This window comes from Acanthochromis polyacanthus, chromosome 11 (assembly GCF_021347895.1).
Source record: "Acanthochromis polyacanthus isolate Apoly-LR-REF ecotype Palm Island chromosome 11, KAUST_Apoly_ChrSc, whole genome shotgun sequence".
In the NCBI taxonomy this organism is placed as follows: Eukaryota; Metazoa; Chordata; class Actinopteri; family Pomacentridae; genus Acanthochromis; species Acanthochromis polyacanthus.
The window spans coordinates 3,273,554-3,287,901 of record NC_067123.1 but is presented as its reverse complement, the minus strand read 5'-3'; the positions used below and the strand labels follow the sequence as shown (position 1 = coordinate 3,287,901).

At 40.2% G+C, this 14,348-nt stretch overlaps 1 protein-coding gene across 1 annotated transcript; it reads right to left on the bottom strand.

The window, feature by feature from the left end:
• Positions 1 to 3,601: 3,601 nt before the first annotated feature.
• LOC110971096 (probable glutamate receptor) lies at positions 3,602 to 13,514 on the bottom strand. The gene is made up of 10 exons (XM_051955966.1): positions 13,362 to 13,514; positions 13,110 to 13,184; positions 11,189 to 11,220; positions 9,905 to 10,084; positions 8,903 to 9,126; positions 6,317 to 6,414; positions 5,686 to 5,903; positions 5,352 to 5,571; positions 4,117 to 4,367; positions 3,602 to 4,023 (listed from the first exon to the last, which is right to left on the bottom strand). Exons 2-10 carry the CDS (start codon positions 13,171 to 13,173, stop codon positions 3,925 to 3,927), a joined length of 1,386 nt encoding a protein of 461 aa, XP_051811926.1. The 5' UTR covers positions 13,174 to 13,184; positions 13,362 to 13,514; the 3' UTR covers positions 3,602 to 3,924.
• Positions 13,515 to 14,348: the final 834 nt, after the last annotated feature.

Here is a 14,348-nt window from a genome sequence, read left to right as displayed (position 1 = left end):
ACCTTCAGAATTTCCTGTTCTTAATTTCTGGGGGGATTTTGAGCTGTGATACTTTATAGATCAGCTCAGTCTCTAAATATTCATTTAGCTGATGTTGATGCTGCTTGTTGGTTGAATTGCATTTTTATCGATGAACTCATAAAACAAACTTTGTTGAGTTTTTTTTATGAAAGTTTTGCTCTTAAATTTCGGCCACTCATTTCTTGGTTACTTACAAATGGAACTCCACCACCATTTTCACATACCAGACCTCTACTGTACAGATTGTCAGTTATTGTATTTGTTCATTTCTCCAGGAAACTGATGATACTGATGTTTGTTTAAGGATTACTTTTTAATTCAAACTTTCATATTTTTCTTCTTCAAAACTTTACAAGCAGCGAGCAACAACAACTAACCAGCACTCCCTTTCTTTTACAGTGAACACTAAACTGTGTAGGGGTTTCTTGAAAATATCCCTTTAACAGTTTTTTTAGGAAATTACAAAGAATTCCTACAAGAAATTGCATAGAATATGTGTTGCTGTTACCACATATTCTTTGTTATAAACTATAAAAATATGTTCACGCTCCCATTATTTGACTTAATCCAATGATCAAGAACAGACCTTTGATATAGAAAATATCTGAGAGGAAACTTTAAATCAGAATTTGGCACCATTGTTAAGTCACTCCAGCAAGCCTTAATCTAGCGAGCAGTGATCTTTGTACAACTGATATCATTTCTTCAATAATGTGTTTTTCATTTCACATGTTTTTCCAGCTGATTATGCACCATGTAGAATACAGGATCTGCTAAACACCAGCAGCGCATATTTCCAAACAGATCTTAAATTAATCAAACTTCCACAAAGAAACTGACATATGAATCAGGGGCCTTTGGGGCCTTTGGGGCCTTTGGGGCCCTGCGCACTCTCCTGTTTTGCATTAATGTTCATTAAGTTCACCTTTCCTTTTATTTACTCCAACATGAGCTTTGCAGCAACTAGTGAATAATATTAGCTCTACAGCTCATGTGCAGATCATCTTATTTTTGTCTGAATGTTCAGCAGAATGATTTAATCTAACAGTGCTGCTGGGAGTCCACTTGATGCATACTAAGTTGCTGTTCATTGCCCCACAGTACAAGTCAGTGAAGAAAACCCAAGTCAAACCTATTTAGCTTCACACTAATAGAAATCCTATAGCACCTCCGAGTGGTCATATGGGTACACAACAAGCATTACAACGAAAGGTGAGGCTGACAAAGCAGAAAGAGTGAATCAATGTCTGTATTCAGTGCTTATTATTATTAATTCTCCAGGTTTACTTTCCAGCTGTAAATCTAGAATATACAGACTTAGACTACTGCTACTGTAGAGGAGAGTTTCCACACTCTGTTGTCCTCTACTACACAAATTCTTAACCCATTCATGGCCCCATCAAGACCACTACTTGTCCACTTTGCTCCTTTAAGCAGGTTAATAGAGACAATCTTCAGCACATAAACATTACCACTGTCCAACCAGTAGCCACTGATTCCCCATCGGTTATGGCTTCTTGCTAAATTGTGCTTAAAATGGCTTTTTTGTTTTAACTTGACGTGTCCAAATAACTTACATAAAAAAAGATTGATCTTATTTTCCAGGATCACTGCCAGCTTGGTGCACTATGATAAGAACTGTCATGGTGGTGGCTTTGTGAGTGTCTTACCAGCTTTAAACGAGGCGATCTCCACCTGATCTTGTTTGGTTTATTATATGATTTTAAACAATCAATCATATTTTTTAAAGCACAATTCCCAGAACTTTGTGTTTTGAAATATGATATATTGGTTGTTTGCGGTGATTTTAATATCCACATAGATAATTTCTCAAATAGTCACACTACTGACTTTTAAACATTACTACATCCTGTTTAATTTTAAGCAGTTCATTTGTGGACCAACCCATAATTAAGCCACACTGGGCACCAGTTTGGGCGACATTCAAAACTGAACATATATAATCACTCGTTAGAAAAGCTGTGATCACTGAAACAAGGCTGAGTGCTATGATTTCCAGTTACATGAACGAGGTTATAACATGATCTGCAAACACCAGAATTTTTCACAGTTTTGTTCAACAGCTTGTTGAGTCTGTTCTGTCCTGGCAGTGGAGCTGGAGTCTGTGGTGGAGGATGCTGAGGACACTGCTCAGTGTTATGAACAAAACCTGCCATCCATGGTACGTTACACTGTTATCACATCAGAGCAGCTTCAGACGTGGACTGAGACCACTGAAAGACAGCACAGAATACTTTCCTAGCTGTGGCCATCACACTGCAGAACTTTACGTTCTGCAGAAATGACAGCTAAATGACTGGACACGTAGAGCTAAACAATAATTAAATATTGCTTCTCAATAGCGACAGTGCAGTATTTGTTTCTGTATCGTGTTCAGCCTTTCATTTCATGTCCAATATGCAACGTGCAATATTTCACATTTTCATTTCTCAGTTAGAATTGTTCATTATCATGTGTAATTCCATTTTCATTTGCAAATTTCCCTTTCATGTACAGGATTGTCAATATGTGCCATATTTAATTTTTATTACATTATCATGTATGCAAGGGCATCAGTTTGTTTTTAAAAGTGGGGGCGATGGAGACCACAGCACTTTGAGAAAATGTCGAAGAACGGCGGCAAAATGCCACAAACTGGACTCAAACTCACAACCACTGCACCAAAGGCAGAGACTCAACCTGTTGAGCTATCGGTACATGTGGGTAGAGGGGTCTGTGGGCCGCTATAGTACTAATTCTCCCGGGCCGAAATTTTGCCCCTGCACGCCTCTGGTCGGAGCTTCCACTTGGCACGGGCGCAAATTTAGCATCTGCACGTTTTTTTTTAACCTCACGAAGGTGTGCTGCATGTCTGTGCAACTCTCGGCCGAGTGCGGATGGTGCGTTCAGGAGCGTCGGAATTTTCTATACTGCTGAAAATAACTGGGTTTACAACGGCTTACATGTGAAGAATTTGAATGTGTTGGAGACAAAATGACCCCTGACAAAAAGTGGGGGGGGGACATATCCCCACTGCCCCCCCCCTAAACTGACGCCTATGAATGTATGACATTAGGGGCTGTACCGTGGCTCGATGGTTAGCACTTTGGCAGCATGTTCTCTCTGTGCATGCGTGGGTTTTCTCCGGGTACTCCGGCTTCCTCCCACAGTCCAAAAACATGCTGAGGTTAATTGGTTACTCTAAATTGTCCGTAGGTGTGAATGTGAGTGTGATTGTGTGTCTGTATATGTAGCCCTGTGACAGACTGGTGACCTGTCCAGGGTGTCCCCTGCCTTCACCCGAGTCAGCTGGGATAGACTCCAGCACCCCCCATGACCCAAGTGAGGATAAAGCGGTGTATAGAGAATGGATGGATGGATGGAATTATTCATTACCCCAGTATAATTGCCATGATTACTTTTTACTGTTCTATTCTAGCCTTATTTTTGCTGACTTACTTTATTTCAGTAATGTATTGTACTTATATCTTACTGCTTTTTACTTTTATACATTGCTTGTCTTATCTTGCTCTGTTGAACTTTGAAAAAAAAATTTGTATTCTAAAAAAGAGAACAGGTGCAGTATTGGCAAATTTATTTGGAATATACAAGCAAATGAAAACTGTTAAAACCATTGTCGCTCAAGTACAGTGTATGTTATTCAGGAGAGGATATACGAGAACATACAACACCAACCAGTAAACAAAGCTCAGTGATTAGTATTACAAGTATGACGATCTACATTCCTTGGATTGTTTATTATACTGAAAGAATAAAAAACACATTAAACAACAATGTATAGAAATGTGGAAAGTCGGTGTGACTGATGAAGAGGACAGAGGCTTTCAGCTTTTTCTTTTCGCTGACACCGTCTTCACAAATCCTGACATGTAAATATTTCCTTTAAGCTTTGCTTTTGTCAGAGCCGTCTTGCTCGGTGCTCTCTGCTCTGCTGCCAAACCTCTGCTTCAGCTCTGACGTCAGCACTGAGCAACAGGATTTCTGTAAAAGAACAGACAAAATTTACAAAGGACAAGAAAAAATAAGAATGAAATACTTAATGGCATAATTACACCATGTGATACTCTGCCCTACCATGCCATCCTTCGCCTGATGACGGGCCGTGGATAGGAGCTCTAGCAGCGCCAGCAGGAGCCCAACACCCAGTCCCACTCCCAGCAGGAGGAAGAGACTACGAAGGTCATAGGGCAGCAGGGCCTCCGAGACATGAGCCCCATCAGCACTCATGCAGCTGCTGGCCCACCATTTGTCCCGCAGGTACGTTAGTTCACCTGACTCACTGAGCTGGAGGATAGCATTGGTTAGGTTCTTCACCAGCGGGGAACCTGGTGGAGCACAGACACTCAGTGTGACAAGAGAAGGAGGCTGTTGGACATCTCTCCTCAAAACCACAACCTGCATACTTCATTCTTCTGGTATCAGACTATCCATCACATGTTGATCTGCTACAGAGGTTCGGATCTCTCACCGCTTTCAGTTTAAATTTTCAGTATGAAAAAGTAGTTTCTCCCCACATGTGAGGCTGCTCCAGGTGACCAAGTATACTGACAGTCAGTAGAAACTTTGAGGTAGAACTGTAGGCAGAATTCTACTTGTAGGGGGGTTGTAATTATTCATGGTGGATTTACTGATGATCTAGTGCCCTGGTAGTTGAGATAATGATGAGTTGTCATTTTGTCACGATTCATTGCACATGGGTTGGTCACTTTGCAAAAGTGAACCAAATACACACCAAGCAATACTCAGTGAGTATCTGCACAATGTGAGAATGGGTTTGAAGGCCTATATAAAGGCCCAAAAAAGGCCACCATTGTTAGTCCAGTGAACAGCATCATGCCGCGTCTATCACATGAACAACGTCTCCGGGCACTGGGTATGGTGGAGGCCGCTTTGAGCTACAGTGATGTAGCCAGGCGTATGGGCTGTTCCCAACCCACAATCAGAAGCCTGGTCCAAAGCATGCGCCGACGGATTGCTGCCTGCATCCAAGCAGATGGAGGCCATACTCGGTATTGACTGTTGTGACTTTGTGTTTGGCAGGTGCCGTTTTCTTTTGTGAAATTCTTTATTTTGAAATCATTCTTGAAACTTTAGATTTTTGTTTCTGTATGCCAATATGCTAAACAAATGATTCATATGAAGAAAATCCAGTTTGGGGCTTCAAAATAAAAATTATGTTGAAAAATATGGTTTCAAAGTTTCTATTGACTGTCAGTTTACAAAGGATTAATACTGAATTTGACATTAGAATTTAGGTTTTATCATTAGGAAAAGAAACAACAAAATCCTGAGGAATGAAAGCCACTCACCCAGAGGCGCTGCAATGGAGTAAGCTCTCATAGAGATGACTTCCTGTGAACGGGTCAGTTTGCAGTGTCGAGCCACTGCCAAGTCCAAGGACACTGCTTCACCGATAAAGGCAAAGTTTCCCTCCTGGGTGCGGCGAATGCCCTCCTCCATGCTGGACACGTAGCTTTTCTTACGCTCCATGTGCTCGTAGATTCGGCGGTACACAGGGTTGTTAGAATTCTGTGAAATAAAATGATGAAAAACACACAACATTTATTCCTACATACATTTACCTCAGAGATGATTGAGCAGCTGTACTGATCTTTGGCTCTACTTAGGTGACACTGATCGTGCCTTAAAGAAGAGCATGGTCGATCCTGCCTCAACCGTGCCATAATCGATTACATCCTGGTTCGCAAGGTCTTCAAAGCTCTTGATGGAGATGCGTTTGCTGTTGGAGTGCAACATGGAGTGGAAATTGCCAAAGTAACAGGCCAGCAGCAGCACAGCGAAGACCCACCAGATGGCGCTGACAACACGTCCAGAGAGGGCTTTGGGGTGAGGACCAGCACCTGAGAGAATAAACACACCAGAGGAGCTGCAGCTGAAGAACAAAGTAACCAGAGTGCAGTTTGTTTTCTGCATGCATATGGGATGACATCCTAAAACAGAATACAAAAAAAAAATGTGTGTAGTTCATAAAGTGAGGCATAAATAAGGAAAGATGCAAGAACTAGAGAAGTGACATTCACTCCAACATCATTTCCCGGTCAGTTCTGCAGTAACTAATGATTATTTACTAGATAGTCCTGGCTGAGCGGCCACACATCATTAGTGAAATATATCCTGATTCATCTCCTCCTTTAGTTACTGCACACGTTTTGGTTTATTCAATTTTAAGCTGTTACTTCATGTATTCTGAGAGCATGCAGAAAGCACGTGGGTTTCTGTGCCTGTGGTTCCGTTTAGCTGACTGCTGCATTACCTTGCAGGGTTAGAGCTCCTGTGATGTACCAGAAGCTGTGCAGCAACGTGAAGCTGTGCTCGTCTGTGTCTGGCTCAGCCCATTCAGTGGGACTGATCCTGCAGAAAAACAAACGGCTTCATAACCAGTCGTTAAAAAGCTGCAATTGAAGCAAGGTTCATTTTTAAGCTTTACTGGGTGAAATGCAATACTCATTTCTGAAGATTTATTAACAGGAAATCTGACAAATAGGAGTCTCTGTGAAGGCAACACATTATTCCGTATTTCGTATTAAAATGAAATGAATAAAAACAGAACATTTTACATTTTGTACTACATACACTACAGCTCAAAAGTCTGGGCTCACTTAGAAATGTCCTCATTTTTGAAGGAAAAGCATTTTTTCCCCAATGCAGATAACATTAAATGAATCAGAAATATGGTCTCAACATTGTTAATGTGATAAATGACTATTCTAGCTGGAAATGGCTGATTCTTAATGGAATATCTACATAGTGGTACAGAGGCCCATTTCCAGCTTTCTAATGTTGCATTGTGTTAGCTCATGGTGTTGAAAGGCTCATTGATGATTAGAAAGCCCTTGTTTAATTATATTAGCACATGAATAAAAGTGTGAGTTTTCATAATTACTTGGTGACCCCAAACCTTTGAACGGCCGTGTATGACAACATGGATTTGTGTATGCACATATATATAAGGCCCACAGTCCTCCTATACACAGAAGGAGCAATAACTCAGACCAAAAACCTCAAAACAATTAGAAGAGCATGGCTGTGTGATTTGTAGCCAGTTATTGTCTGGATTTATGGTAAGGTTGCATGTTGTTTTTTGGGTTATTTTTCCCCACTTGTTTTTGCTAATTTTTGCACATATGGAGATCAAATCCAAATGAGATTTCATTTGAACTCAGCCACATGTAAAAAATTCCCTGCTGCTCTGCTCATATATGTGACTGCAGTTTGTGCTGGTATTCACAGGTTACATGCAAATCAGGGTCAGTCCTGATCCGGTCCACAAAGAGGTGGTGCAGCTGAGACTAACTGACAGAAAATAACTTCTGCACTTCAGCAGTTATGTTACAACAATAATTGCCTTCCAGTTTTACAAAGGCTATCTTGCTCATGTAAACCTTCTGTTTATCTCAGCAAACCTCCTACAGTCCAATCTATGAACCTCTTTTGTTGGGCTGGGGGCCAACAGTGCTTTTCAGAAGGAGGATATCACTGAAGAAGACCCACTACCGTTACATCAGGGTATTTTTACTGGAACTTTATTTGGTGTCACAAGAATAGAGCTGGAAGATCATGCATGTATTTAGAAAATCACACACAAAGTTATTTGTTATATATCATTATGTATTTACACTGACATACTGTTGTGTAAATGTGAAAGTAAAGATTATAAATGTGTCTTGGAGGACGGATAAATTATGTATTTTCAGCAAATGACTTGAATGTTTTCCAGACGCGCTTGTGAGAGGTTTGAGAAATATGGTTTCAGTTGGTCTTGAATACTTTTTTGATATACAGAGACTTTTTTGGGATGAAATAGTTACCTGACCTGAGATACACAGTCACCCAGTGTGGTTGTTATGCATTTCTTGGTTCTCTAACAAAAATCTTAACTGACACTGCATACTGAGTTAGGCGTGCTCAGCAGGCTACTCCATCCTAATGAGTCTGCTGCTACTACTGTCTGGTCTTACAATGTTATGTTCTGCAGAACAGACTGGTGTGGCATACGATCATGCTATACAGGGAAAAAAACACTTCAATCACACCATTCACAGTCGTTGTGGGCAGAGGTAAGCTACAGATGTGCCTTCAGTGTTCCCTGAAAGTAGTGACAAGTGGAATTGTTTTGTTGAAGTATCTGCATGCAGGGAGATGAGCAATGAGTTTAAAAGGAGAACTAGCAGGGCTGCCTGAGGTTGTAGCTCAGAGGTTGGTGTTATTGTTGTTCTCTGCAGTGAAAAAAATGGTAACATGCAGATAGTGGAAGGAAGGGCAAAGCTGTATAAAAATGACTGGTGGCTTATACCTGCATGCCACATCCAGTGAGTCCCACTAATTACTTTGTGACTGTAGTTGGGGTGGGAGGAAAAGAGATTGACAGAGGGCCAAGCCAACACCAACCACCCCTCTGGCTTGGCCTCTGCTTGTGACCATTGAGTTATGGCCTTTTAAGTTTGTTGCTTTGAGTTAAAGTTCATTTGTGCCATCCCAGTGTAACACTGCACAGTGTGCTCCAGAGCTGTGAAACTAAGAGGCAACAATTTCAGTGACTCATATGATGAGTCCTTCTCTTTTAGGTTCAAGATAATTTGACAGGTGCATGAAACTAAAGTGTTAATCCTAGTTTCATGCTCTAACAATCCAACTAGTATCAGTTGTTTGAGTTAACGATATCAAGCTGTGCTCCATTTGTGATTTCATTTTATTTAACTGCCTAAAAACACTTAAAAGCAAACACAAACCATTGTGTGCAGGTGAGGTTCTGTTTCTATCATACATTGCAATAAAAACAGCTGTTGTGAAAGTATCAGCCAGTAGTTTTTGGGGAGGGCGTGTTTAACCTTGAACTTACCTGCCCACCAGGTATATGCATAGGCCCGTTAGCAGAAACGCAATGAGGACACCAATCCACATTTCTGTGGAGAAAGGTGACAGGAAGCTAAAAGCACTCTCTTCAGAGGGCGCGTCTTTATGCAGGATGAAGGCGATTCCCGTTTGCATGAAGGGAGTAGTCATGTCCACAAACTGTTCTCTGACTGCAGTGAGGGTCAGTGGGGCCACGGCCAGGTCAGCCTCCTGATGAACGACACAGGCAAACATATCATGGGCATGAACAGCCACATGGACACAGAGCAAAATGAATACACATAGGAGACAAATTAAAGGAAAAAGAATGGTGGTCATTTTAATTTACATATTCTATTAATTCCGCAAAAGAAAATCTCTCTTCACATATCCTAGATTGTAAGGAAACTGTGGTCAAAGCACAGGATCAGCCGCACTGAGGCATCCCTGGAGCAGTGAGAGTTAAAGGCCTTGCCCAAGGGTACAACAGTGGCCGCTTGGCAACGACCTCTGCCTATCTGATCAGTAGCCCATATCCACCACTAATATGATGACTCCAGCAGAGAACCAGAGATGTGGAGAATCAAAGCCCAGATTCACTAAAGCTGTTGTAGAAGCATGTGGTGGCCCAACATCTAAAAAAGGTGCTTTATTTTAAGTTTTCATTTAATTTGTCACAGGTCAGTAGCTCATGCAACAAGCAGAAAGATGCAGAAAAGATCCCGGGAAGGCCAGGACATGAACTGGGGATCTTCTAACTGCAAGGTGAAAGTGGTAATCAGCACACCACTATAGCCCACCTCATAATATGAGAACTGAAATATACTTTTTATTTCAAACTTTTCAGCTCGCTTACTGATAAGATTGAAGAATTTTAGGGCTTAAAAAGCTTACGGTTGAGAAAAGACGAGTAAACGCAGTGAAAAAAGATACATTACGCTGTTTGTCACAAAACACATGTTGCATTGCATTGAGGTAATACTGGTGTATTAGATACTCAGTGACTTACCCCTCTGATGACCTCACCAATCATGCCGTTCCAGTTGCCACTGGAGTCGATGGATCCGTATCGGTTGTCCTTCACCTGGTGTAGTTTGTACTTGAAGCCCAGCTTCCTGGAGAGCTCTGAGATCAGGTCAATGCAGTAACCCTCCAGTTCAGAGCCCTTGCTCATGGTGTACGGCTCTTGCTGAGTAAACAGACGGGGTTTAAAGATGAACAGAATACATATTTAAAAAGAGTGAGAAAGAGGATTTGATTGTGAAATAAAATTGCTGCATTTGGGTGTAAATCTTGTATTTCAAATGTTGGTCATGAACAATGGAAAAGGTCAAAAACGTGAAAGACTGTGCAATGTGTGCTAAAGACAGCTCATGTGTCATGGTGTATAAAGGAAAATTCTGCTTTGTACTCCTTAAACATATTTTGATATTGTTGACTGTAGACATGATAGAAACCAACAGCTTATCCAGAGATCTACATCACTTTATCTGGAGGTCAAACTTAGGATAGGAGAATCTAAAATGCTTGTGTCTGCATTGTGCAAACAGTGATTATTATAGTAATGTAAAGGTTTCAGTGAAGAACTGTCTGACAACTGTGAAAATGTCCACAGAGCCACAGTTTTCTAAAAAAAATATATAGATTTTATTCTGAGCTGGGGAAACCAAGGGATAGTTAAACTGTGCTGACAGCTACACTGTCAAATCTACTTTTTGGTTGCAAACCTATTCTGTTTGATTGCATGATGAAGAAGTAAAACCAACTCCATAATTTCATACCTCAGAACAAAGTGTAACATGAGTCAGTTTGTCTTTAATTATTACTGACAGCATGCATCATTTTTAAGGGCCATATTTCAAAAACAAGCCCTAAAAATGTGAAAAATGTATTCATTTCTGTATTTCTTTTCTTTGCTCTGCTACGCTGCAAATATGCTACAGTATGAATTTTGTGTACTGCCACACCTTTGAGCGTAAAATGAAAAATGTTTATCGAGGAGAGTCTGGGTAACATTTTACTGTAAGCTTTTGGTGGCTCATTGAACATCTCTTCAAATTATCCTCCAAAGTTTAGTTAACGAGGAGGTTTGTTTCCGTCCTCTCTGACTGTCTGGCTACTTGTGTTTGTTTACTCCTTGAAAGTTTTGTGTGACGTTGACAGCTAACTTTGTGAGAATAACTTCATCACTCCTAATAGAAATTGTGGATAAACTACCAAATAATGCCTTTGTTGTATTTAGGGCTGTGCACCTTGGACGTCTAGCCTGGGAAGAGACACAAAGCAAGAATACCTTTATAGTGGTGATGGATAACTCCTTGGCATCTAGAATGGAAAACAACAAACACAACAATGCATTTTTCAATCCAGTAATGAAGCAACTGAACACAATCCAGCATGAGCACCAGCACAAAAAGAGAGGATTTAGTCGAAGTCAGTTCTTTGCCTAATTACTGTTCCAGATAATTATGCAAATGTGATTTTTCCTTATTGTGAAGAGGCTTTTTGCTTAATTTTTTTTTACTAAAATTGCTTTTTTACTATTGCAAAGGCCTATTGTGAGAATTATTTGGTAGTTATGGAATATTTTTATCGTTTAGAGGTGTAATAATCCAATTTTCTAGAATATGACTGTTCCAGATAATTATGCAAGTCAAATATAAAATAAACAAAGTTCAGTTTTAAAAGTAAACAACACATTTATTTTATACCAACAAGTATATAACATTATAATCTTTATTTTTAAAACAATATTCAACAATGGTATAATAAAAAATAACAATTTTAAACAATATTTAATTGGTCAGTGAGGTTCCCTTGGTGGCAAGAGAAAAATAGCTTTACCTATATCTGTTGCAATAAATATGCCATGGGCGTAACGGACGCGGGGTAGCGTGGGACATGTCCCCCGCACTTTTTTCAGCCGTTACAACAGCTAAACCCGTTATTAGCATCCAGTAACGTGTTTTCCCGAGCCGTCTTTGAATGCACCATGAGCGCATGCTAACGCAGGTGTTCCACAGGAGACGTGCTGCTGTGCTGAGCAGTGCTGAACGTGAGTCTGGAGTAATGTTTAGCAAACCAGCCAGAGCCAGCAAGAAGCAAAAAAACTTTACACAGTTCTTTCCAAACAAACCGTGTAAGTTGTGTGACCTTGTTGGATGCAAACAATGTTAAACTTGTTAGCTAAATGATGACAAGGTAAAACGTGGCAATATATCAATATGTTAAGCTAGTTAATTATTTAAATGTTGTTGCCTCTGTTACATTACTGCTAATTAGTTTATTCTTGGAATAAACCCAGTCCTCTTTCATTTCTGGGCAGAAGATGTGCTCACAATTGCTCTCCATGTATTGAAGTCTTTTGGTCCCAAAAGAGGAGTCAGGGAGGAGAAAAAAGAATAGGCTATCTATGGTATAAATTTACAACTATTTTCACTGCTTCTCTTTCTAATTCTATCTCAGAATTTTGATTTTCAGATTTTTTTAATGATTATTTCCATAACAAAGAGCAGAGTCAGGCAGGAGATGGACCAGAGGCAGCAGTAATGTGACCATGCAGGGTCTGCAGAGGTGAAAAAAATATATAAGTGGCTGAGAAAAAAAATACGTATCTATGGGTTAAAGTGATTTTGAGGTTAAATTCTTCTGCAATTTTAACTCTTCCTAATGCTATTTCAGAATTTTTCTTACCACATTTTTTATGTTTATTGCCATAACAGAAAGAGCAGAGTCAGGGAGGAGATGGATCAGAGGCCAGCAGCAGGGACAAGGATGTAGGGTCTTTACAGGTAAGGAGAGATTATAACTTCCTGAAAATAAGATATCTATTGCAGAGAGAAACCAGGCAGTACTGATCATTTCATGTTCAGTGTTTGGCTCCTTTGGCTACTCGTCCAGTAGATGTTCAAGGGGCATTGTTGTCAACTCAACTAGAGTTTGGCCACTAAAACTTTAGATTTTATAGTTTTATACTTTATAGTTTAAAGAACTAGCCTAGTTGGTCCCCTGGTATTGTACTGTGGCTGTTAGGGATTATGTGGTTCTTTAGCCACTAAGGACGGTGCAATTAAATGTTAGAGAATGATAAATCGCTCTGAAAAATTTGTCCCCCTCACTTCTGAGATGGTGGTTACGCCCATGAAATATGCTGTGGCCTTCTTAAACAAACTGCGAGCAAAGCACTGTAGGCACGTTGCACTTATTAGTCTTACCTGCAATGACGACCCATGCAGTCAGGGCAGCCACACAGGACAGCAAACCCATATAGACTGCCATGTTAACACAACCTTGAAAGTGACACGGATGAAATTGGATTATTCTATACCTGATAACTGACATTAATGATCTTGACATAGAACATTTACAGTAACTGCAGGGATGATTGTTTTGCTATTATAGGGTTATTTTACTCCGTGCAAAATTTTGCAGAAAATACTAAAAAAAAATGCAATCAAGTTTCTTACCTCAGTTATATCAGGAATACTGTAGATTAAAACCTTGATTTATGTAAAAGGTATGACTCCAAGAAAATGTGGAAGCTGTAATGTGAAGAAATTCACAACAAGTCTTGTCTTGGGTAGTGGGACGGACTGTACAGCAGAATGTAGAGGGGGTTTATATGGGGAGCACAGGGAGGGAGGAGAGAGGACCTCTCAGGGATTGGTGGGAATGTGTTCTGTCAGGATAAGGTCTGAAAACAGAGGATATCAAATTTCTGGAGCTGGAGAATATTTTTCTAGTGTAGAATAATTTCAACATATTCATGTCCACACAGGTTCTGAGGCAAAATGTGTTTTCTTTGACTGTGCCAACAAACACACTGAAGTAAATAAATTCCAATACACTCCTGTCTCAGGTAGCAGACATATTTGGAAAGAGTGGTCAGATTTAGCCTGCTACTTCTGGACTTTAGCATAATTACCTAACATGCATCATGGTAGGTTTTGCAAAGTTATATAAGGATCTTTGAAAAAGTGGGGAGGCGTTGGGTTGTTGTGAAAACCTTGGCATTTGACAAGGTAGGCTGGGGCAGGGCTGCAATGAGATTACAGATGGATAGAGATCCCAGATATCCACAGGAAGAGATCATTATGGAATACATTTCTATTCCTCCTGACTAACCACGAGGGACTCATATTTTTCACGTGTCCTGTAATGCAGTAACTGTTCAAAGATCTGATCATCACAGAAAGGGACCGAAAAAAATGTTGTTGCCAACTGTCTTTCAATTTAAGATCAGATTGATAAATAAAAATAAAGCACAAGCTATTAATACTATATTTGGCATCTTGACTTCATGCTGCTGAACTCAAAACTCAAACTTCAAAAATATTTTAGTGACTCCAAAGGGGTTTTATAATCTACAATAAAATTCACATTTTCAAAGTAGAATTCACAAAAGTCTATTCGGTCTCTAGCCTAGCCGCGCTAGACGACCCACGGCAACTAAT

Bases quoted from the DNA above. Each gene is read 5' to 3' on its own strand.
- LOC110971096 (XM_051955966.1), bottom strand. From the start codon at position 13,173: ATGGCAGTCTATATGGGTTTGCTGTCCTGTGTGGCTGCCCTGACTGCA. The intron at 10,085-11,188 runs GTATTCTTGCTT...CTGTTTACTCAG, and splicing joins TATCCATCACCACTATAAAG to CAAGAGCCGTACACCATGAG. The intron at 5,572-5,685 runs GCACGATCAGTG...TTTATTTCACAG, and splicing joins CGACCATGCTCTTCTTTAAG to AATTCTAACAACCCTGTGTA.